We start from the raw sequence: 24,376 nt of genomic DNA on the forward strand, positions 1-24,376 counted from the left end.
TAGGAAACAATTATCATGAGCAAGAAATATTAGGAATTGGATAAAAATCAGTTGAATTGTGGAGTTAAACCATTTAGCAAGTAATCGAGATCAATTCAGCAATATCGTTGCAGGACTCTGAATACAAAAAAAAAAATTAAGCATGTGATCGCTTTATATCCAACAATTGGATAATGGCAGCAGAGAGAGAGAGAGAGACAACCCGGGAATAGTGATTGAAATATAAGTTTTTCTTTTATACTGGGTGTTGAAAATCATCGACAGATAAAAATCTGATCCGGTCATAACTTTCTAAAACTAGAATCAAACTAGCCATTAGTTTTGCTCTATTGTGTTTTTGTGTCTATGTTCCGTAAGAGAAGTGCCGTTTCATAGCACAGTTCCTTATTTCTTCATTTAATTCGGGGAAACTCAAATCCCTATGCATATCACTATTGAGTACATACCAGGTTACACTCTTTGTTTGTTTTCAATCCATTGTATTACCTCACTTAGTGTGGATCAGATACTCGGCAGTATATTATACCCCTTAAATGTATTATGGACATGGAGCATAAAAATATCAAAAAAAACCTAAATTATGTTATAAAACAATTTATTTAAAATAACAAAACAAAAACAAAATTTTTAATTGAATTGTATCCTTGGAATTTGTTTTTCTAAGAAAACAATAAAAAAATAATAAAACAAAGCATAGTTGTCCTTCAATTATAATTTTTCAAACTAAATTTAAAATTATATATTATTGTCCCTTGTTTTTTAATAAATAGAACCTTTTTATATACAAAATAATTTTAAATATTTGAGTACTCTGCAGCATTCACTCCTTTATCAATTGTGCCTGTACTTGTTGATATTGTGAATAAAAAATAGATAATTTTTCAAGAAATTTTATTTTCAACAATTTAAAATATTTGAATTCCTCGTAAAATAAAAAAAAAAAGAAATTTTAAAACTTAAATGTATTGTTGGATTCAGGGAATTGCCATTAAACAAATTCATAATGATTTTTCTCAAAATTTTTATTCATAAAATATTCAAATTCCTCCAAAAAATTAAAAAAAAAAACACTGCAGAAATTCACTTTAAACCGCATTAAAATTTTTCATAATAATTTCAGCTTATCTTAATAATTCCATTAAAAATTTTATTAAGATTTAACAGTCTACAATATTAAACGTTTCCATAACATTAAAAGTACAGCAGCAAGCAGTACAGCAGAAGTCTTTCAGCATCCCGACTACAATTTACAAATTTGTTAATAGCCATTCATTCAACCTATATTTTTTTTTTAGATTTGATTAAAAACACGCACTCAAATATTATTAAAATAAATAAGATTTTTGAAGTATTTAAATATTGCATATCTTAAGGCGTTGAAAAAAAATTTCATGAATAAATAAATTTTGAGAGCAAAAAACAAAAAATAAATAAACTATTGTTATTGTTATTGAATAAATGGCATAAGCAAAACAAAGTTATTAACTCAAACATTATTTTGTACATACATACATATGTACATAGACACACATTACGCACAAACCAAAATAAAAATCTTAATGTACAAATGTTTATGTGTTTGAATAAAATTTTGTTTACAGTAAACAAGAAAATTACAAAATAAAAATCAACAAAATATCAAAAAAAAAAGCAAAGAAACAAATCCTTTTTTCTATAAGGATATTACATTTTATGTCTGGTGGAAAGTTAAAAAAAATATAATAATAACATCATATATAATACGTTTAGTATAAGTTTAGATGAGAATGAAGAAATCACGACGTTAACAATTTAAAAGTGTTTGTTATTCAACTAGAATGAAAAGAGGCACGTGTCTAATAATTTTTTGGAAGATTACATGTGTACGTACATGTACGTAGGTACGTATAACACTTATATATTATATTTGCGTATGCGTATACTAATGCGTATACAAATTATGATAAAAATATTTTGCAATAAGAAGAGAATGAAAAAATAAAGAATTAATTATTTTGTTTCTTTTATATTTGAATAATTTTAGGCATGTTCCTACAGCAAACATCATAGAAGATTCTCGAATATCTATATAGTAAAATCATAATAATTTTACTAATTCTATTTAAAAATTCGTTAAAGTAACATTGCTCTTTATGTAACAATTTCACAATCTGTAAAACAGTTTAAAAAGATCTATAGAAACTCCAATTTCTCAAACATATAAAATAATCTCTAAATTGTATTGGACCTGTTAAATTTATTCAATCGCTTTACCGAAAATTTCCTAAGTGTTATTATTTGGATTTTTTTTTACTAAAACCCGCATTAAATTACTTTTGAATTGTAAACAATTAATTGGAATTTAAACTCATTACATAAAATTTAAAAACAATTTAACAGTTTATGAAAAATTTCGACCCGGGTTGATGAATTGACCTTGATGCCTATGGCGTAGTATAACTCTTACCACAAAATTCAAATGAAATTACGCATATTTCCATTAAAAAATATTTATTTAAAAATTATTTCAATTGAAATTGTTCTCATTCTATAAGTACCATGTCTTATTTCTATTATTCAATCATATTGAAATAAAATTTCACACTTAAAATTCATCTTGTTTATACAGAACAATGGTGTAGTGTCGTTGATTATTAAAGCAATACTAAAAACTCTGTGATGCCCGTACGAATTCGTTATCCTATGTGCGAATAACTAATGTGTCATAACTAACTATGGGGCAGACTATGACTTTAAGTTGCCGTATTACTATATTAATTTATGCAAAATTTCAGTACTATGTGTTTTTCAAAATACTGGTTGTGCCAAACTACTATTGAAGTTGTATGTTTTAGCGAATTTTATCAAGCACATCGGCCCTACTAATATATTCGTTTGTGTGAAATGTCAATACCACAACTTTTATAGTTTCTGAGATATAGCCAAATAAATTTTGAAGTTGTATGGCAGCTACCCGAAACGGTACCCCGATCACGTCCAATTTAAATATGGTTCTGGCACTTACTACAATAAATCATTTGTGAAAATTTGGTGAACTTAGCATTAGTTTTTGAGTTATCGTTCGGACGGACGGACAGACAAAGCTAAATCAACTCAGAATTTGACGCTGATCAAAAACATACACTTGAGTCTATATCTAAGACCGTTATTTCTTAGCGTTACAAACGGTAAGGCAAATTTAGTATACCCTTCGAACATACGTTCGTACGGGTATAATAAAGACCGAAAACATTATATTAATGAATGATTAAAAAACTATTAACAAAATACCAGCATATTGGCGCCGAAGATTAAAAAATAGTAATGACATCAACCGCAAGAAGATGGCTTTATCTTACCAAGTATAAACGATGATAACAAACAGATTAAGAATTTACAGTTCGGCAACGGCCATTTGAATGGAATGAAAAGAATAAACACAAGTTTTTTAAAAGCAACTCTCTACTTATATTCGCACACTCTCTTACTATTTATAATGTTCAAACTGAGCTTGTGAATTCATATTCCACAAAATTGAATACTTTACGCAAATTATATAATAAATGTCATGACAACCAACTTGTAACATTCAATAACATTAACAATAACAAAATATTTATTTCTCAGTTTTTGAATAATTTTATTTATTTTCCTATAATAAATTATTAAAGCAAAACTCATAGCACATACAATTACAGTTCATAGAATTAAAATAACAATTGATTTGATACTCTTGTTACTAGAAACCACCCCTCTTCTTTCCAAATACATATTATGCTACAAAAATTTTATTACTGAAAAATTTTTTTATTTGAAATTTTATTTAACATTATTTTATAATATAGCAGTAGCAACAGAACAAAAAAAAATACAAATATAAATGTACATAAAATACACCTACACACACACACATAACAAATTTCATTTATATTTCTTTATCATTCTGATATTTTTCAATATTATACCAGATCCAATTATAAAATGCACCAGTATATGTATATATTGATGGTTTTGATATTAATCCACATATTCTATAACCCCATGATACAATACCAATTTGTATAATAAATTTATTACCATTCAAATCATTACTCTCTTGTACTAATGGTCCACCTGAATCACCAAAACATGCAATACTTGGTTGATTAAAATTTCCAGTACAAATATTTGTTGAATGTAAACGTTTATTATTTGGTAATAATTTATGACATTTTTCATATGTCAAAAGATTTGTTGTTATCATTTGTAATATATTTGTACGATCTTTTCTTATACCATTCGTATTTATTTTTTTACTACCCCAACCATAAAGTGTTGCCATACTACCTAATGAATTTTGTTCATTCGTATTCGATAATTTTATTATTGATATTTTTTCATTTAATTCAAATGATTTTTCTAAAAATAATAATGCAATATCATTTGGACCACTATAATTCCATGTTGTAAAATTCTCATGACGTATATAAAATTTAACACGTCTCTTTTGTATCATACTATTATCATTAATTATATTTTTTATTATTTATATTGCAACTAATATTGTTATTATTACATTTGATATTATAATAATTATGAATATTGATTGAATTAACTAATATTTTATTTGTTTTTGAATTATAAATATTTTCTTTTACTATGCTATTATTACTGTTATTATAATTTTTTGTATCATTATAATAATAATAATTACTATTAGCAGGAGAATAAATATTATTATTATTATCATTATTATTATTATATTCTTGTAATTTATATAATCCAGCAATTGCATAAATATCAGTTAAATTATTCGATTTGAGACAATGAGCTGCTGTCAATATTACATTTTTTGTAATTATAGATCCACTACAACCATGTTTACTTTTATTTAAACCAACAGTATCATATGTACCACGTTGTAAGGATACTATAAATGGTGCAGCATTTAATTTGGCATCCGATCCGCCAATTATACGTATTGATGCGGTTGATACTGATAATGATGATTTTGATATTGATGGTAATATATTTGATGACGACGATAATTGTAAGGTTGATACCTTTGATAATAATGATGATGATGATAATGATTTTATTGATTGTTTTAAATTATTTTCAATTTGAATATTATTTTTTACTTGTTCTTTTAATAAATTCGATTCAATTGTTTTAAATTTTATTATTGGTAATTTTGTTTTTTTATTTTCTGTGAATAACGGTAAATTTTTAACAATATGGCTACCATTATTATTACTACTATTATTATTACTATTATTTTTATTATTATTATTATTTTGTTGATTTTTCTTATTATTATTATTATTATTATTATTGTTGTTATATTCGTTGTGATTTGTATTTAATTGTTGTGGAAATTTTAAAATTGTTGATATTTTTCTTGTTTTATTTAAATTCGATTGCAAAATCAATGATTCCAATAAAAATGGTAATGATACAACTGTAGATGATAATAATGATGTTGATGATGATATTGTTGATGGTACTGATGGTGCTAATGTTGATGTTGCTACTGATACTGATGATGATAATGATAATAAAGATGATGACAATAATTGTTGTATTTTCAATTGTCCTTCAATACAATTATTTGTATTTTTTTGTGTTGATATTAAAATTGAATTGTTTTTAAAAATTAATAAAAATAAAATTATAAAATGAAATAAAATTTGTGGAAAATTTTTTACGATAAAAAATCGTTGTGTACAGAATCGTTTCATAGTGAAAATTTTATTTTCAACTAAAATTCAAAAATTAAGTAATAATGTTTTTATATTGTATATGTGCGATAATATTTATTCAAATATATTTGTGTACAATCGGATGTATATATATATATGTACATATACGAATATATATAAATAGTTTATAAAATGTTTTTAAATTAAAAGCTTATCATTATTGTACTGTCGAAAATTAATTGCATATGCGGGCTGATTGTAAATACACTAGAGAAAAAACAATTTAAAAAACACCAAAAACAAAAAAATAAACAATTTATGAGTATAGTGTGTATTTTATAGGTACTGAAATTAAAATGAAGTGTTGTTGATCAGAACAAAATATAAAGAATGCAAACAAATGTCGTTTTTTTCTTTTGTTGTTTTCTTTTAAGTTAAATACAAAAATTTTATCGTTTACACAATAGTTCAACAAATATATTGCAAAATTATTTATTGTAAAAAATATATTTTATTTGAAAATATCATTAACACTGATATTGATTTTGTTATCGATATTTATAAAATTGCACCTATAAGTATGCAATATTTTTGAAAAACTTATTAGAATGATTTTAGAGTGCTAGCCTTTTGTATTTATTATAATTAAAAAAAAAATTAACATTTTTAATATCATCATATTGATATTGTTGTACATATTCATAAAACTGCACCTATAAGTATGCAATATTTTTGAAAAAAATTTTTAGAATGATTTTATAGTGGTAGCCTTTTGTATTTGCTATAATTATAACAATTAATTAATATAATAATAATATTATAACAAATAAAAAAATTAAAATTTAAAAATTTTTAATTTTTAATAAATTTTAAATTTTTCTTAATCAGACAGACAATAAAAATTTTTATAGTATATACGTCAAAATTTTTAATTTTTGAAATGAAAATTTTTATATAGAAATTTTTTTAATAAATGTGCAGGTGACAAACACTAATTTTCTAATTTTTCAAATTTCAATTTTCTATTAATGAATTAATATGGCGGTCTTTAAAATCAACATCATTAAATAACCTTCATTAAAATAACCTCAAAAGAAATTATTTGGAACAAGTTTAAATAAACACAAATAATGATAAACCAGACTGGTTTCATTTCATCATTTTATTTACTATTATAGTAAAATACTAAATTGTATAATGCATAAAATCAATTTTTATCAAGTTTTCTTCAAAGTTATAAAGTCTTAAATTAAAATATTTTTTTTTTAAATATTCATCTATAATTTAAAATTAAACTTAAAAAAATTATATTGAATTGATTTTACATAAAGTTAAATATTTTTCACTTATATATATGTACATATTAACGTGTATATAGTATAAGTATAAGTATTTGTAGATTTATATACAATTGTGAATCATAAATTTTAATTCTTTTAACACGTCACAATATATATTAAGTTCAACTATTTTATTATTCTTAAAAACATTAAAATAATTCTATAAAATTTTCCAAAGAATCTTCATTATTTCTCTCACTATATATGTACATTTTAAAATTGTTATTCTTGTGTACAGCGGAAATTCTTGGAAGTAATAAAAACGTTTTCAAACGAAAAAGTGTTTTTAACCATTTGAAATTTTTAAAATAAAATATTTTAATTTTTTTTTTTGGTGCAATTGCATTTTATTATTATTGCAAAAATTTGTTTGTTAAAGGAGTCCCAAAAAATTATAGTTAAAATGAAAATATTTAATAGTTCTTAAAAATAATTTTTATTTAACAACACTATATATAGATACCAAAATGATTGAACCATTAAAAAAAAACCTTCAAAATCTACAAAACTTACAACAACATTGTCTGTCATTAGAAATATTTGGTATATGGTACCAATGTCATACAAATAATTTTATTTAACAAGAAAATCATTACTATTTCCAAAAATAGAATCGAAATTATTTTTAAAAATAATTTCTTTTATGCAATAGTATTTTAATTCTTTTTAAGAATTTTAATTAAAATGCTTAAAATTTTTGAAAATGCACCAAATTCCTTCTGCTGACACCCGCTAATCCGGGTATGTTTTTCAATTTTTTAACTGAGTTTTAATATACATGTTATGTGTTATGTTACGTATGAGACGAATTTAACCAGCACCTCGACAATACAGGTCTTTTCTGTATCCCAGCGCCAGATCATTAGAACTCAAGATTAAAACTCTCGATAAATTTTAATAGGTTCGCCATGCACACTGAATTATGAGAATCCAAGTCCAAGGCCCCGAGAAATCTGTATCAAGAGCGGGCCAAGCCATTACACTCAAATAGGACATAACTGGAGTTCTCAGAGCCCCGGTCGCAGAATCTACATCGCTGCGTACTTTATCTGCCAATTTTTTTTAAAAATGAGTTAAAGGGCCCATGTCCAGTGACAAACCACGACAGAACCCTCACTGAAAAGCGTCTCCGTCTTACAATGTCAGGCAGCCACGACTTGTTCAAGACACCCCATATGATGGCCCACGCTTGGACCAGGTACGATGAAGGAGGCATTTGCCCCCAACTGCGCCAGGTGATCGGTCTCTTCATTTCCAGGTATTCCTGTATGGTCATAAGCCCACATAAGAGTGACTTTGTTATTCACACTCAGTTTTTCCAGATTGTGGAAGCAACTCGAAACTAACTTCAAAATAAAAGTTGATGATTTCAGTGCCGCCAAAGCAGCCTGGCTTTCGGAAACTATTAAGTTGGAAAATTTCCGCGAGCCGTCGTGCAACCATCGCATAGCACATGGCTCGATGGCGAAGACCTCCGCCTAAAAAACGGAGGGAGTTTCGCCCAAAGGCGCAAAGAACCTATAATTGCGGCCGTATACATCAGCACCCGGCACCCGGACGCCTGAGCCGGCAAGGAGACTATAACTCCCTTTCAGGTATTATTATCTGTAAGCTCCTCTCGCATTTAATCGTCTTGATTAAGAACTCCAATGCCTCCAGGAGCTCCCCATCCAACCCACTTCCTATATATTCTGAGAGCCTCAGTCTTGTAGCCTTGGCCGCAGAAACGCCACCAACAAGCAAATGTAAAGGAACATGTACCAGCATTCCCACAAGCGCTACCGTCGGCTAGGTCCTCAGGGCCGAGCGGCGCCCAGACAGGCCAACCTTTTTTATACCAGTGCTGGTATAAAAATTAAAATCGGAAATAAAAATACCAAATAAATTTAATTTACCATGTGTGAATGGATCTGGTAGAATTTGATACAAATTACCATTTATGCTCAGAAAACAGTGCCAAAACCTTTTTCACAGTCAGAATTCGATTCGATTAAAAAAACCTTTTTCTATATTGCTATAGGATGCTATGCTTTATTTGAAATATCTTTCCTACTTCCATATGTTTTCTTTAAGAATGCTCATGCATAGCCGGCTATGTTGGGTGTACGAATGTAGTATACTGATGTTTTGGATATCACACAAACGTTAATAATGCTGTACGAGTATCAAAATTTAATGGATTTCACCATGTTCAAATTATAAATGAAAACTATAAATTTTATTTAATTTTTTCTTATCTTTATAACTCAGTTAAAAGACAACTTTCCTTGAAAATCAGGAGACCTTTTAAAAAATTTTTATATTTAAATGCAATTCCTATTTTGTACGCCATTCGTTTGTCCTTCACAGTTTCTCCATAAAATTATCATTTTTCAACAGAAAGATCAAATAATTGATTAATAAATTATTCAATTTAAAAATAATTTCAATTTGTTCACATACCCATAATCAATAAAAAATCTTTCCTATTAAAAATAAATTCCTTTCCCATTAAAATTTCAATTGAATTTTGTTATCTTAAACTAACTTCAAATAAAAAACAACATTCAATAAAATATATGGTATTAAAGAATTAATTTTTTTTTATAAATAACAAAAAAAAAATTAAAATTCAATTTATTTTATTAATAATTTTTTTGCATTTCATTTGAATAAAATTGTGTAGAAAATTTAAATATCAGGTGAAGATTATTAAAAAAAAAGTATTGCAAAAATTGTAAAAAAATTTCTTAAAACTGTAATAGTATTTACATTCTATACATACAATACATATACATATAAACAATATTGCTGAAAAAAAGCAAAAAAAGCAGACAAACAAGAGGAAAAAATACATCAATTTCCGGTCCGGAAATATTGCAAATGCATCAATTTTTATTGTTTTCTTAATAATTTTACCTTTATACGCCCACCTTTTTTTCTTTATTATGTACCTACTCTATAAAATTTCAAATCAATAGACTGAATCAAATCTGAATTGATTAAATTAAATTATTCCATACTACTGAAATAGTAGAATGAAGGAAGAAATCGAATTTATCCTTATACGAGCATGCTTTTGAGATCGATTTGGAAAACGTTTACCATCTATAAAAGTTCAATTTTTTTTTTTTGATAAATTTTATAGTTTTATAGAAGATTGTGTAGAAAAGATTTTCATCTTTTTATTGGTAAATTTTTTTCTTAAACTTCCTTTTTTTATGCAAAGTACAGAGAATTTTAGGAAAGCATCTGGAAATGTGCAAACAAATAAATTATATTTTATATAGACAAAATATCAATTTTCATAAGAACATGAGTTACGATAAGCGCATACAAAGCGTCTTTTCATAAAATGAATTATAAATATGCAAATTTTTTGAAAATGCGACTAAAATAAGTTTAAATGAATAATTTTAAGAAAATTTTGAAAAACTCGCCTTTGGATCCAGGAAAGTTTCGACAATAAAATTTGAAAAATAAACACAAAAATTCGGGAATTATTAACAAAAGCTTTAATATGAAAATTGGAAAATATCCCCTGAATCCTAATTTGCACCTTTATTGTAATAATTTTTTTTTCAAATGTGAAGACTTAAGGGAGATATGTACGTTATTGAACGATTTCACAAAATCTAGACTTTCTATGAGACCGATTTTCAAACTTACTCTTTTGCAATACTGTTATGGGAGCTGTTAACACTTGTTTTCAATCGAGTTTCAAATCTATAATTCTTTTTGCTTCTAAAATTATTGTTTCAATATTATTATTGCTTCCAATCTTAGTATAAGAATAAATAAAATAAACCTATTCTCAGCCTCCCTTACTTGTAATCACAAATCAAATCAAAATTAATTTAAGCACATTCCTCCTAAAAATATGCAAATAATTTCATTCTTTTTCATTCAACAATCTTTGTAATTTTCACTAATTCTAGTTGAAAATTTTTTGTGCTAATATGTTTATTCATTTTCGAACGCGCATTGCAACTCCAAAAATATAGTTTTGTTAAAAAAATGTCTTTGAATCTATCATTCTCAATAAAAACAATTGAAAAATTCTGAAAGACCCGGTAAATATGCAAATTAGAAACAAATAAAAAAACATTTTTTTCACATTACCGATTGAATCGTCAAAAAAATGCATTTAAAAATATTAAATAGTCTAATAATATTACAAACACAATATATAAATATACACACACACATACATTCACACATACACTAAAAGAAAAATAAAAAATTTGAAGAATTATAATTTTCCTTCTTTTTCTTTTTCTTTTTACTATGCACGTTTATTTTCTCTCTTGCATTTTAGATAAGATAAAAAAAAGGATCTAAAAAGAAAAGTTACATACACATATACGTACACGGTATAATGATTAATGAATACATAAACAAAAAAGAAATTTTGACTAAAAAATCAAAATTAAAATGAATTGCTTTTGAATTTATGCAAATTGAAGCATCTTCAGTCATAAAATAACGAAATGAAAAAAAAAATTCTCTTTTTGTTTCCTGCCTCTATGTTCTTTAAAAGATGGTACACACATAAAGAGCATAAAATATACACAAATATCCTTATTGGAGTGACTCTATTGAATTTTTAATATTCTAATTTACCTAAGGATATACGTGCCAACCAAGTTTACCTCCAACCAACCCCCTCAAACAAGTCATACAAAATTTTTATTCGAATATTTTTTTTTTTTTTATTAAATTTTTTATGCTTATTTTAATTTTTGGGCATTTTCCTATAAAATTAAAATGTTCTCTCATTTTTTACTCCCCCATAGTCTCCATATTCTTCTAGCTGTATAGAATTTTATAAAATTTTTAAGTTTAGACAAGGCACGAAAATATTGAAAAGAAAACGAGGAGGTGAAGAGAATTTTTATTATGCACAGAGGTTGATTTTTATTTGAAATTCAACAAAAAAAAAAAAAAAATACGCAAATTATATGAAGAAGAGAACATAATTAGAATGTTCGTTTTTTCAAGGAATGGTTAAAAACAAAATGATGTAGAAAAATTATGGAATTTAGATTTGGACTGTTTAATTTTGTTCACACTAAAAAATTATATTTATGTATTTTTATATTTTTTTCTAAAAGAAATCAAAAAAAAAGAAAGATTTTTTTTATTCCTCTCTCTCTCTCTCTGCTTTAAGTGATTCCATTTTTTTAATTTTAAATTATGATTATTTTTTTTAAAGAGAACTATAGTGGTATGAATGAGGTGATAAATTGAAAACACTTTAAACAAAAGTGAGACTGAACAAAAAATTAAAAAAGTAAGAAAAAACGAAAAGCGCCTGCAGATATGCAAAATATTAAAATTCTTTGTTTTTCAATTTTATTAATCGTTTTTTTTCTTTTTCAACTCTTTTTGAGATTTATTTAAAAAAAAATTTTTATAATTATCTTTTTTTCATTCTTAATGAAGATTTTTGGTTTAAAAAATAGTTATAAGGAAGCAATATGTTCTTAAACACAATCCCACTATATTAAGTTTCGTTAGTAAAGAACCAAAAATAATATGACAATTAACATAATGCAGTTAAATGCTTAAATTTAAGACAATCATCAAAAATCTTAGGAACAGCTCCTAGACAGCGTATTTTGAAAAAAATTTTTCTTAGAACCATTCCTATTCTATTTGAAATTTTTTTTCTTGTTTTATAGTATATTTAATACCAGTCATGAGAGAGAAAGCAATAAATTATGAAAAATTATATTAAGTATATATTATGCTTTTTATAGCATTTAACAGAACCATAGTCAATTCAATTAATATGTATATAGTTATCTAAAAAATTTTAAATATTTCAGTCGATTAATTTTCACAAATAATGCCTTCAACTGAAAGAATCCCATACATAACTAGTATCGATTAGGATATTAGCAAAACAACTACAATTGAACATTGTAGAAAAATAATATGGCAAGAAAAATAGCATTGGTATTATTTAATAAAATTTTTCCGTACGTAATTAAACACTAAATCCTATATTTCAAATGAGTGTTGCTATGGTCGATTAGGCTGGAACGAAACACAAACTACATAATCTAATATCTGGTATACTATTTAATCTAATTAAAATTAAAATTTCGTCAAAATAATTATAGCTAAATTCATCAACAAGAATAACAAATTTATGTCACATTTCTTCTTGATTTGGGTTCAAGACCCCTATAAAAATCTGCCTTATCCACAAATCAATATTTATTTTAAGCACCAGAATATTTCAATACCGTTTTTATTTTTAATATTTTCACTACATCATTACATTTCTCTTATATTCACCTCAAAATCGAAGAAATTATTCTCCTCTCTTTTCTCCCTTAATAAAATATTCTATTTCTAAAAACCAGAAAGCGAATAAATGCCTTATATATACTAAAATAATTTAATTCATATAATTTTAATTTTAAATAATTTTGCAATAGATTTAAAAATAATATTCTTAATTATAAAAAAAAAAAAAAACAAAAAAAATTTTTATTACCTTGACTTTGAAATTTTTCCATTCTTACATTGCCATTCAAAATTTTTCACATTCAATTACAAATTTTCATAATGAAATATTTTGTGACTTCATAAAATAAAAGGATAACTTAACAGATATAAAAAAAAAAACAAAAAAAAAACAAAAAAAAAAATTAAAGGACAATTTTTTATCCTTTCTCTTTTGTATTTCTTTAACAAAACAAAAACTAAACGAAAATTGAAAGAAAAATATTTCCATTGTGTACAAATGGTTAGAGGCTAGAACGACCTATCCGGCTTCTTTGTTTGTATTTATAGAAAATAATGGTATGCAAACAATAAGAAAAAATATTTTATGTGCTAAATATGTTTGTATATGTTTGCATTTGACAGTAAAGACAAAATAACTGATTTTTATTTTTTTATTTTCGCTCCTGCTTCTTTTGTTTGATATTTTTGTTGGGTAATCTTTGGATGAATGAGAATCCATCATCAAGTCATTCGAGTGTAATGGATTTTTCTTATTATTTTTATCGTCATCATCATCAAATTTTTTTTTGATATTTTTTTTTTCTCATTTTTTTTTTTCCATTTTTGTGATTCTATTCTTCTATTAGAACATGAAAAATATGTGTGATCCTTTATTATACAATATATATATATACATATATGTATACGAGTATGTTTAAATAATTTTGTAATGCCATTCGTAAAAAAATTTACAATATTTGTGTTTGTATGTGAAATAAAGATTACCATAATATATGAAATTAATCTAGAGTAAATTTTAATTATAAGCAAAATTTCACTTGAGACACAGTTCTCGTGTAACAGCTAGTGGAGAGATATCAAACAAAATCCAATACTGTATACGTGAAACTGTGAACATGAATTGTGCAAATTGAAGCTCCTGTTTCAAAAAAAATTTCATTTTTTGCAATAACAGAAGAACATTTTCGAATGACACTTGAAAAATTGTACAGCCCACTGTTTCTTTTTTTTTTCAAATAATAGAGCTCGCATTCTAATAATTCCCGTGTATGTTACTGTGTCCAGGAAATAAAACAGACAATTTTCAATTCAAATCTTGCTTACGAGCTTTAAATGGACCCCAACGAATTTAACCACTGTCAATACTTACAAATAAACTGTAATACTAGCATTTTGTAGTAAATTCAAAATTTAATACATAAATATGTGTATGTGTATATATACAACTTAAAATTCAACTGGTAACTTTAAAACATAAATTGTTTTTTTTTTCCGGTATACTCATACTCGTAATACCATATGCAGCTAATATAATTTTTGACATGACATTTTTCATAAAGCTAAGAATCTGTGATATAATATCTAAAATTATACAAAAACAAAATTGTATACGTATAAAATAAAAGAGTATATATGAATATATGTAAATTAAGCATATAAAAATAAAAATCTATCAGATGGAAGAAAATTTTCTTAGAATTGAGTCCTTTTCTCGTATAGCCTCTCTTCCTCATCTCAATAAACGTCACGATATATTCTCTATATTCGAAATATATGTATTATAGTGACATATAGATTTTGTACATACACACATACTTATTTCCATATAAAAAAATTTTTTTCTTATTGTTCAAAATAAAAAAATAAAATAAAACAGAGAAAACCTTAAGGAAGAAAATTTCATTTTTATATATTAACATACATACATACATACTTGTATTATTATGTATGATATTTTGGAGCGAGTGTTTACTGAGATTCAATCATTTTCATCCCTTTTTCTCTCTTCTATTTCATTTTGTTTATTATATTTTTCCATTTCGTATTCTATACTTTAATATTTTATGTTATATCGTAATTTTTTTTTTAGTTTCTCTGTTCTCCTAATAACATTCTCTTCATCTCTCACACCTAACAGTTTCTTCTTAACTTTTTCACCGACTCTTTTTTTTGTTTTCTCATATGAGAGTAGAAGGTGCTAGTGCTATACAGCTACTATACTAAAAATATTGATTCAATTTTCAATCTCACTTGTTTAAAAATGTATGCATAATATTAAAAGCTAAATGGTGTATAGAGAAATGTGGTAAAGACTTTTAAAGGAAATCTTTTTTTAAAGCTTTTCATCATTGCGACCATTAGGTTCTCGCAAATATATATTACAAAAACATAATTTGTATATGAATATATATATGTATAATACTATAACGTTTTCCATTATGTAAAAGAAAATTTGCGGAATCTACATTCATGATATGCATGATAAATATATAAATATGTATTACATGTTATGTATGGTTGATTAAATATATGTATATAGTGGAATAAGTAGCAGAATTTTAAGCATAAAAGAAATAAGCAAAGCTATATTAAAATAAGAAAAAAAAAGACCTAAATAACTGGCAATGATTTCAATATTATAAAAAATGGATATGAAATTTTATCTTAGGTTTTATAGGTATGTAAAGATGATTTTTTTTTTGTATTATGTGTGTATTTTTACATATCATCCATATAGACCTTATAAGTATGTGAAGTATATAAAAAAATATATTAAAAGAAGATATTTTTACTTTTTCTTTCCAGGTTTTTTTTTGCCAGGGTTAGCAAAAATATATCATCCCCCTTAAAAATGTAACAACTCCAAAAAAAATCAGTTGGATTATACAACGTCGCATTCATACCAACATATTCTATACGCTGCCCCAATATTTTATGATTGTGTCAAATATTTAATAAGTAAACTTAAAGTTTTTCAAAACAAAAGATAAAAAATTATGATTTAAAAGAGCTTATAAATATTCATGGTCGAAGAAATGTGGGAAGAACAAAAGAGATTTCGAAAAGAAGTGTGCAGAAAGAAATAGAACGAACAGGCAAGATAAGCTGAAGAGACTTGCACAGAACAGAGAAAACTGGAGAGGCTTTGTTGAAGTCGTATGTTCCCTACGGGAATAACTAGGATATAAAATAAATAAATATTTTAATAGGACTTGCTCTCTTTATAAATAATTTTCTACATTATATGGTTTAGTTTACTTTTTAGCTAAATTTGTTGTTAAGTAATAGGAATGAGAAGGAAAACAAGATGTTTTAGAAGTTAATTAAAATTGCATATTTCTAGGGGCCCAAATTGACAAAATGCTTATTAACTTAATATTCTCAATAATATTAACAAAAGCTTTAAATTTAAATTTTCCTACACACACACATATGTAAATTTAAAAAAAAAAACCAAATGAGGGGTGAAATCATAAAATAATTCCAATAATATGCGATAAGAAAATTCTCTTCTCTCTTCGATAAAATTAAAAATAAAAAGGATAAAGATATTTCAGTAACCTAAAAAAAAAAACGAATAAGAGACCAAAATAAATTTAAAAAGAAAAATTTTATAAATTAACGGTTTAACTGAAATGAACTTATCTTTTATAGTCTGCACCTTCCTGAAGGGTATATTTACTTTGGTATAGAGTTTGTAACCACTTGAAAGAGTCGTCTCCGGTATAGAAATGTAAGTATATTCTTGCTCGGCGTAAAATTAGGCGTTGATTCAGACATGTAGGTCTATTCTATCTCATGATAACTATTGTAATTGAATCAATTCGGACAACGGGTTCGGGTAACTGTCAAAGAGGTTTTTCTAAAAATTTCAAAAGCTAATAGAAATATTAACAACAAATTTTCTAAAGATGTGTCCAATTACGTTTTACTTATATTCTAAACATTTTAATTTTAATGGCTACACCGTTTCGGGTAGCTACTATTATATTTGCAACAACTTATTGTAGGTAAAATTACACTTATCCCTATTTCGACAGGATAATAGAATCAACAATGTCAGCAAATTGTGTAAGCAAAAAAATCCGGCATGCTAAAAAAGTACTACCGCAGAATTTTGAAAATTAAATGATGCAAGAATCACGAAAGTAAACTTAAATTAATTCTTGTTCGTTGACACATGGCATTCTTAAAAAAATTACGAAAATATACTATTTTCTCATATACTCGTAGGTGGAGTTAAAAAATTAAGTAAAAGTGCTAATTACTAACAAAAAAAAAATATTTTTTCCCCCGATTTTTTTTATGAACCATTTTTAAAATTTGAAAATTTTTCTCTTTATTTCAATTTGATATAGATTTTTCCTTTAAATTCTTAATAATATTTTTTAATTGAATTTTCAAATTTATAATACTGTATTGTAAAATGTGTATATATATGTACCATTAAGTGGTCATTTATTCAAAAGACTAGAATATCTAATATTTTAAAAAAATTAAAAGTGACCTTTTCAAAAACAAACAAAAACAAAAAAGAGAACGAACAAATCCATTATCTTGAAATGTATAATATTCATTTATAATTGATGATAGAATATACATATACAAAATAGCTGTATATATATATACCATTAATTTTAAAATTCTATCTATATATTATAAGCATGTAACCGCACATTTTATATATATGTACATATGTGTGTATAGTAATTTGTATTAGCAGTAGATATACGAATTTTTCTTTCTTAAGTGCTTATTTTTAATGGAATTTATGTAAACTATTAATTATTATCATTCGAAATAAAAGCTTATATATATATATATATATACGCACTCATTTATAATAATGTATACAATGAAATCTAAAATTATTAATCTTGATTTTGGTTTTGTATATGTAATCAATAATAAATCAAATAATTAAATTAATTTTGATTTCAAAAATATTATATATTATATAAGAAGTTAAATCAAATTAAATTCCGTATTCGAAAATCAAGTATGTAATATTGTTATATAAAGTATAATAATACTTGAATAAAATTGAAAATGTAATATTAAATGACAACCTATATATATTTCAAATATTAATAATTGTTTACTGGTACATATACTAATATTATATACTAATAATATATATAATAATATATATTATATGTTATTGGTATAAAATATGTATAACATTTCTATTATTGTTATACAGAAATTTGTTTTAAATAACATTAATATTTTTACAAAATTGAAAACGAAAAACATTTGTTACAAAATCAAAATCCATTAATAATAAAATAAAATATAAAAGGAATCGCATACTGTATAAATATGTATATATATGGATATATATGTATGTATGCATAAACAATATAAATTATTGTAATTTTATAAGGTCAGATATTTGATTGTATAGTACAAATGCATTGTAACTATTTGGCAAAAACAATTTTTTGTAATTAATAATAAAACAATGAAAATTTTGAATAATTTTTTTTTCTTAATTGTGTTATAAAAATAAAATCTGAAAACAATTATACAATTTTCTGGGAAAAAATTTATATAATGACAATCATAAGTACTCAGTTTACCACTAATCCGGTACGCATATTACTTTTTCTAAATGTTGCATTTAAATTTTATTTTATTTTATTTCGAGGCAGTTTTTTATCTGCCAAACATAGGGGCACTTTGCATATTTTTTGATATAAACCTGTTCTGCGTTGTTATGCCTTCGAACTACCGAGCGCACATGTCCTTGTTGCCCCATAAACAGGGAGATGGGCTGATTGGTCAAAACTTTTTTCAGATAAAACATATATTTTGAAATTGTTAGGTTTCCTTTCTATCAAAGAAAACGGACTTGTTTACGAGTTTCTGGCACCGCACCTAATAGACCTTTGACAATAGCGAGTCGAAAAGTTTTCTAGTCCATTGTGCATCCGCCACATTTAAATTTATATATAAAATGGGAATTCACTACACAGATTTCAACAACATCCTAAAATGTATTGTGCCACTTCAATTAAATATCTACCTGCGACAAACACGTCAAGCAAGTTAAGCAAGTACATTTATACTAAAATTTTACTTAATATCAATATACTTGTAATTTATAGATTTAAATTAATGTTGATAACCTATAATTCCAATTTTCATTTTCATTTTAATTAAACTTAAAATTTAATTATATAAGCAAATACATAGAAATTCATAAAAATGAATTATATAATGACTGTAAGCATAATCATAAATTATTACTATTACTAGATATTATGTATTAATATATGTTGCCGAAATAATTAATGTTTCATTAATTAAAATGATTTATTACAATAAAATGAATTTTATTTAATAAAATTTTGTATAATTCTCTATAAATCAAAAATTATTATGTATATATGTAGGTACATTATTTAATCAAAGATTTAAAGTAATCTTTGATACATAAACCAAACAAAAACCCTGCTATATTAGTGAAATTCTGGAAATTTATTAAAGTTAATTACAAATTAAAAATTTCCTGTAGACAATTATTAATTCGATTTTAATATTTTTTTCATATGTATTTATAAAATCATTTATAATATGGCTGATATTACATTTAATTAAATCAATTGTATGTACATATATACATATATTTTTAAGAACAGTATAATGCGCGCCTCTTGAAATATCATTCAAAATAAAATTCGATTTCTTTTCACAACAAACAATCAATTCAATTTCTGAATATTTAATATTAAAAAAAAAAAACCAGAAAAATAGAGTTGATCATGTTAACTCCATGATATTCATAGGAACTTGTTATCCTATTGGTAAATTTATAACACTCTTCCAAAAATACGTTCGCATAGAATTAATAGTTACTGTTTTACCATATTAATTTTAGTAAAGTATGACCAAATAGATATTGAAGTTGTACAACAGCTTTCGCAAGAAGTCAAGAAATTTCTGTGATTTTTATAACATATAATAGCTCTAATATTATATTTGCTTTTGTAAAATTTCGATATTATAGCTTCAATAATTTCTGAGATATGATTTTGATTTGTATCCAATTCCGACATTTACTATTACAGCTCATTTATGAAATTTAAGCTCAAATAATTTGTGGATTATCGTTCGGGGCGAACGGGCAGACGAACACGCTTGTGTAAATCCATTCAGAACTCAATGCTAATCAAAAACGTACACTTGTGTATATCTATAACTTAGTCATTTATTTCTTAGCGTAAGAAACAGTAAGGCAAATTTATAATACCCTTCGAACATACGCTGATACGGTTATAAAAACAAGCAAATAAGAAAAATTTCATTTTCTCACATTTTTTATTTTTGCAATTTATTTTTAATAAAAAATTCTCAATACAGAAATTTTTTCCGCAGAATTTTTACAAGAGTATTTTTTTTTTTTTGCTTTTTTTAATTCATATTATTACCAAGAAACAACATTTAAGTCAAGAAACTCAGAAAAAAAAGAGATAACAGTGAAAAGAATAAAATTTAAAAAATAATACACCTACGTACATATATTATCGAAAAAATAAACGCGTCAAAGAAACTACAAAGCTGCAATAAACAACAGTTCCTATAAAAACAAAAATAATAAAAAAATTTTTAATTTTTTTACTTTTTCCATTGCTGTTAGATTTTTGTTCGCAAAATTTTCGTATAACAATAACAAATATATTAACCATGTACTAAAAGAATCTATTGTGCTTCCTTCTTCTCTAAATTTCTTTGAGACCCAACTTTCTAATAAATAAGATAAACTTTCGGGCGGAGTGAATTTCTCGAAAAAAATCCTATTTTTTCACAAAAAAATTTTACTTACAATACCTGCATCGCCTGCCCACCCGCCCGCTCGTATCTTTTTAAGATATTAGCTAGATAGGTATTAACCGAGAAATCCTGAAACTACGAGTTTTTGTTAAATACTTATTGTATTAATTTGCTTTTCTTCTTAAGTAAACAGAAGTCGCTATAATCACCGAAAATGATAGCTCGATTTTCTTTCACAATAACTCATTTTTTTTAGGGGTAACCTCATTTTTACATTTTTAAATGAATACGCTTTTATTTTAAACTATAAATGACAGGAGAGGCTTCTTGTCATCCTATATTCATTTAGTTTCACGGGAATGTTCTAGTTGGCAATCATTACTTTGATATTTTCAACTTGCGTTCTCACTCCTTATCTGTGATCCCTATTCAAAAATTTTACATTGACTACCGTATCTCCGTATGGATCTACCGTGAAAAAATCTGTGTATACTTTTACTTAACAAGTAAATTTGTATTCAATATCAATTCAAAAATGGAAAACAAATTATCAAAAACTAAAAGAATAAAAAAAATATAAGTATTTTCACATTTAATAATAAAAAAAATTAAGTAAAAGTTAAAAGAAAAATATTTATTAAAAAAAATCAATCTCTTATCCTCCTCCATCTTTTCGAACAAAAAAACAAACTTAGTTAAATAAAAATTAAATATAAAAAGTGTTATATTTTAGAATAAGAGCAGGGTACAAGAAAATATGAATTGATATGCAAAGGAGTTCCCTATATACTCGATTTATAAATTTTTATATTTAACTTTTGGGAGAAAAAGTAATTTTAGATAACAGAAAACTTTCAATCCCTCCCTTATTAAAAAGTTAGTTTGGATATAGTAAAAATTTTCTTTGTCATTAATTTTTTAACAATTTTATTGGAAAATTTCATTTTTTATTCAAAAAATACACTTTTTTACATGTAATTGTATGTGTTTCTGAAATAAATATTTAGTACCACAGTGCACTTAGAAAAATTAAGGTGAATTCCTTAAAATATAAGAAAAACACTTTTAAAATACCTCAATGATTGAATTCAACAATTCAAAAAAGTTATTCTCTAAGTAGTACTATTAAAAAAAAATTCGTTCAACGCGGGCGCACTAAAAAAAGAAATTGATTTAAGTACAATGGCAGATAAGAAGAGACACGCTGAGAAGAATTAGAGAGGAGGGTAGAATTAGCGAAAATTACATATTATTGCTATAAAATATTCAATCTATTTTCAAAGTTTATTTAAGATAATATGATTAATTTGCAAAAATATCTTATAGTACAGAGGAAATACATCTGCTCAATTCGTTTTATACCACTTGAAAATCAATTGATTTTCATACATCGGATGAGTTGGAGAGAGCTTCTTTACAACAAATATCGTGCTATCCTACCCCCTGATAATCAAATTTATTATTAAAATTTATTCATTTAAAATTTAATTGGCGTACCCCTTGATATTATATTTGAAATTTAATTGACTTAAGATTATCCTGTCAAATAAAACTAATTTGTAGTATAGTTTAAATAATTACTTTATATTTTTTTTTTTTGGGGAATTTTTAATATTATAATGTAGGCCCCAAAGGATATTCCAAATAATTTAATGACAGCACCAAGTATGCATAAATACCATCTCTCAATACAACCCTATACTATATACATATATGTATTGAAAATTCTCATACTTTATTACTGTACATTTTATATTTTCTCACACCTTATATAAATTTTTGATTTATACTCTCCGATTTATATATAAATTTAAGTAAATTTTAAAGTATGTACGATAAATGCAAATGAAAAAATGAAAAAATAAAAAAAAAAAAAATTAAAATAAATTTTACAGAATAAATTTGCTTTTGAAAAAATGTTTTATATTTTAAGTAACAAAACGCATTTAGTTTATGAATCTTAAATTTATTTTTTCGTAAACTTGTGAAAACTCGTAATAAAATATACAGAAAATAATTCTGTATATATAATTTTATTACCTTATATAAACATACATACAACATTTCGATGGTGTAGTGCAAAGATATGCTAAGTAACCAATTTAAAATTTTACAAAGGAGCGTTCTGATAGTTCCTTGAAAATTTACGTAAAGAACCCAGTTAATTAAAATACCGCTACATAATTTATAAAGTCATTGAACTTAATAATGGCTAATAGTGTTAAGATTCCTAATACCAATAGATTTACTTAGAAAATTTGTGTTTCATCATCATAATACGTTTTTGTAATAAAAACATTCTAAATAAGCATTTATTCTTTTTTTGTTATATTTTGACCTTGCACTTAACCTATGTATTTCAATCACACCGATCTCGCAAACTTATACACGCACAGCACTGAAATTTATACCTCAAAAAGACGACCGTTTGAAATTTGTATTGGTGCAAAAAAAATATATTTTCAAAAATTTGTTTTTTAGCATATCTTTGCACTTCACTTTCCGAAATACAGAGCGTTTCGCATAAGGTGACAAAATATTTTAAGGGATGATTAATCAAAGAATTCTTTGAGCAATTTCCAGCAAAAAATTTGCAACGTTCAAAATTCCTCAGAGAAGGAATGCAAGTATACTCGTTTTCGAGTTACAGCCTGTTGACTATTGAAGGCTTGTTTTACACGTTCAGATCGATTGTTCTTTATTTTCGATCTTACAATTAATTAGATTTGAGCCATAGTTATCGAAATAATTCGGTCAAAATTAAAATTTTTTTTATTTGCGCTATAAAAAGAGTAAAAAGTTACATTTTCCTCTATCTTTCATAGTTTTGCCAGTAAGACCTATTATATACCCTGGACCCATTTGAGGGGGTCCATCCATTTTTTTTCTGGAAACTAATCAAAAAATCATTCCTGAAATTATTTCCCACCTTATTGAAGCACCTTGTACATTCAGTATTGTACATTAATAAATAAGTAATAGTCGTAAGGTATGACGTCGTTCTTTTTATGAATTTAAAATGAAAAAACAAAATATTAAAAAAAAAAATGAAATAAAATTAAATTTGTGCAACATTTGTAAAATATATTTAAAGTTTTTATTACGTACAAATATATACACATACTCATACATGATACATAAATAAAGAAATATAAAAAAATTCTTTTAAATATTCAAAAAGTATTTGCAAGTTAATATAACGCTGTTTTTTTTACCTTTAATGTTTTTTTTTTAAACTTTTTATAAATTTATAACTAAAATCTTTTGAGTTTGAAAACTTCCCAAAAAATGAGTAATTGGAACAAAAAAAAAATTGTATATACGTTACCTTTGGCATGAATAATTCATAGAAAATTCCAA

At 25.1% G+C, this 24,376-nt stretch overlaps 2 protein-coding genes across 4 annotated transcripts in view; both read right to left on the reverse strand.

Moving 5' to 3' along the window:
• The window catches only part of LOC129608336 (1-phosphatidylinositol 4,5-bisphosphate phosphodiesterase classes I and II), a 285,565-nt gene that overhangs the window by 213,551 nt on the left and 47,638 nt on the right, over nt 1-24,376 (reverse strand). The window lies entirely within an intron of this gene.
• Nucleotides 795-23,896, reverse strand: LOC129608370 (lectizyme-like). Its single transcript, XM_055519854.1, has 6 exons — nt 23,821-23,896; nt 14,747-14,821; nt 5,418-5,554; nt 4,746-5,021; nt 3,967-4,462; nt 795-841 (listed from the first exon to the last, which is right to left on the reverse strand). The coding sequence occupies exons 1-6, from the start codon at nt 23,894-23,896 to the stop codon at nt 795-797; spliced, it is 1,107 nt and encodes a 368-aa protein (XP_055375829.1).

Source organism: Condylostylus longicornis, unplaced genomic scaffold (assembly GCF_029603195.1).
Source record: "Condylostylus longicornis isolate FDR11 unplaced genomic scaffold, ASM2960319v2 ptg000031l, whole genome shotgun sequence".
Taxonomy (NCBI): Eukaryota; Metazoa; Arthropoda; class Insecta; order Diptera; family Dolichopodidae; genus Condylostylus; species Condylostylus longicornis.

Excerpts from the sequence above, each read along its gene's own strand:
- LOC129608370 (XM_055519854.1), bottom strand. The coding sequence starts at position 23,896 with ATGGATGGACCCCCTCAAATGGGTCCAGGGTATATAATAGGTCTTACT. Across the intron at positions 5,022-5,417 it reads CATTATTATCATCTACAGTT|GTATCAACCTTACAATTATC; the intron begins GTATCATTACCA and ends TTATTATCAAAG. Across the intron at positions 842-3,966 it reads ATCAATATATACATATACTG|GCACAATTGATAAAGGAGTG; the intron begins GTGCATTTTATA and ends CAACAAGTACAG.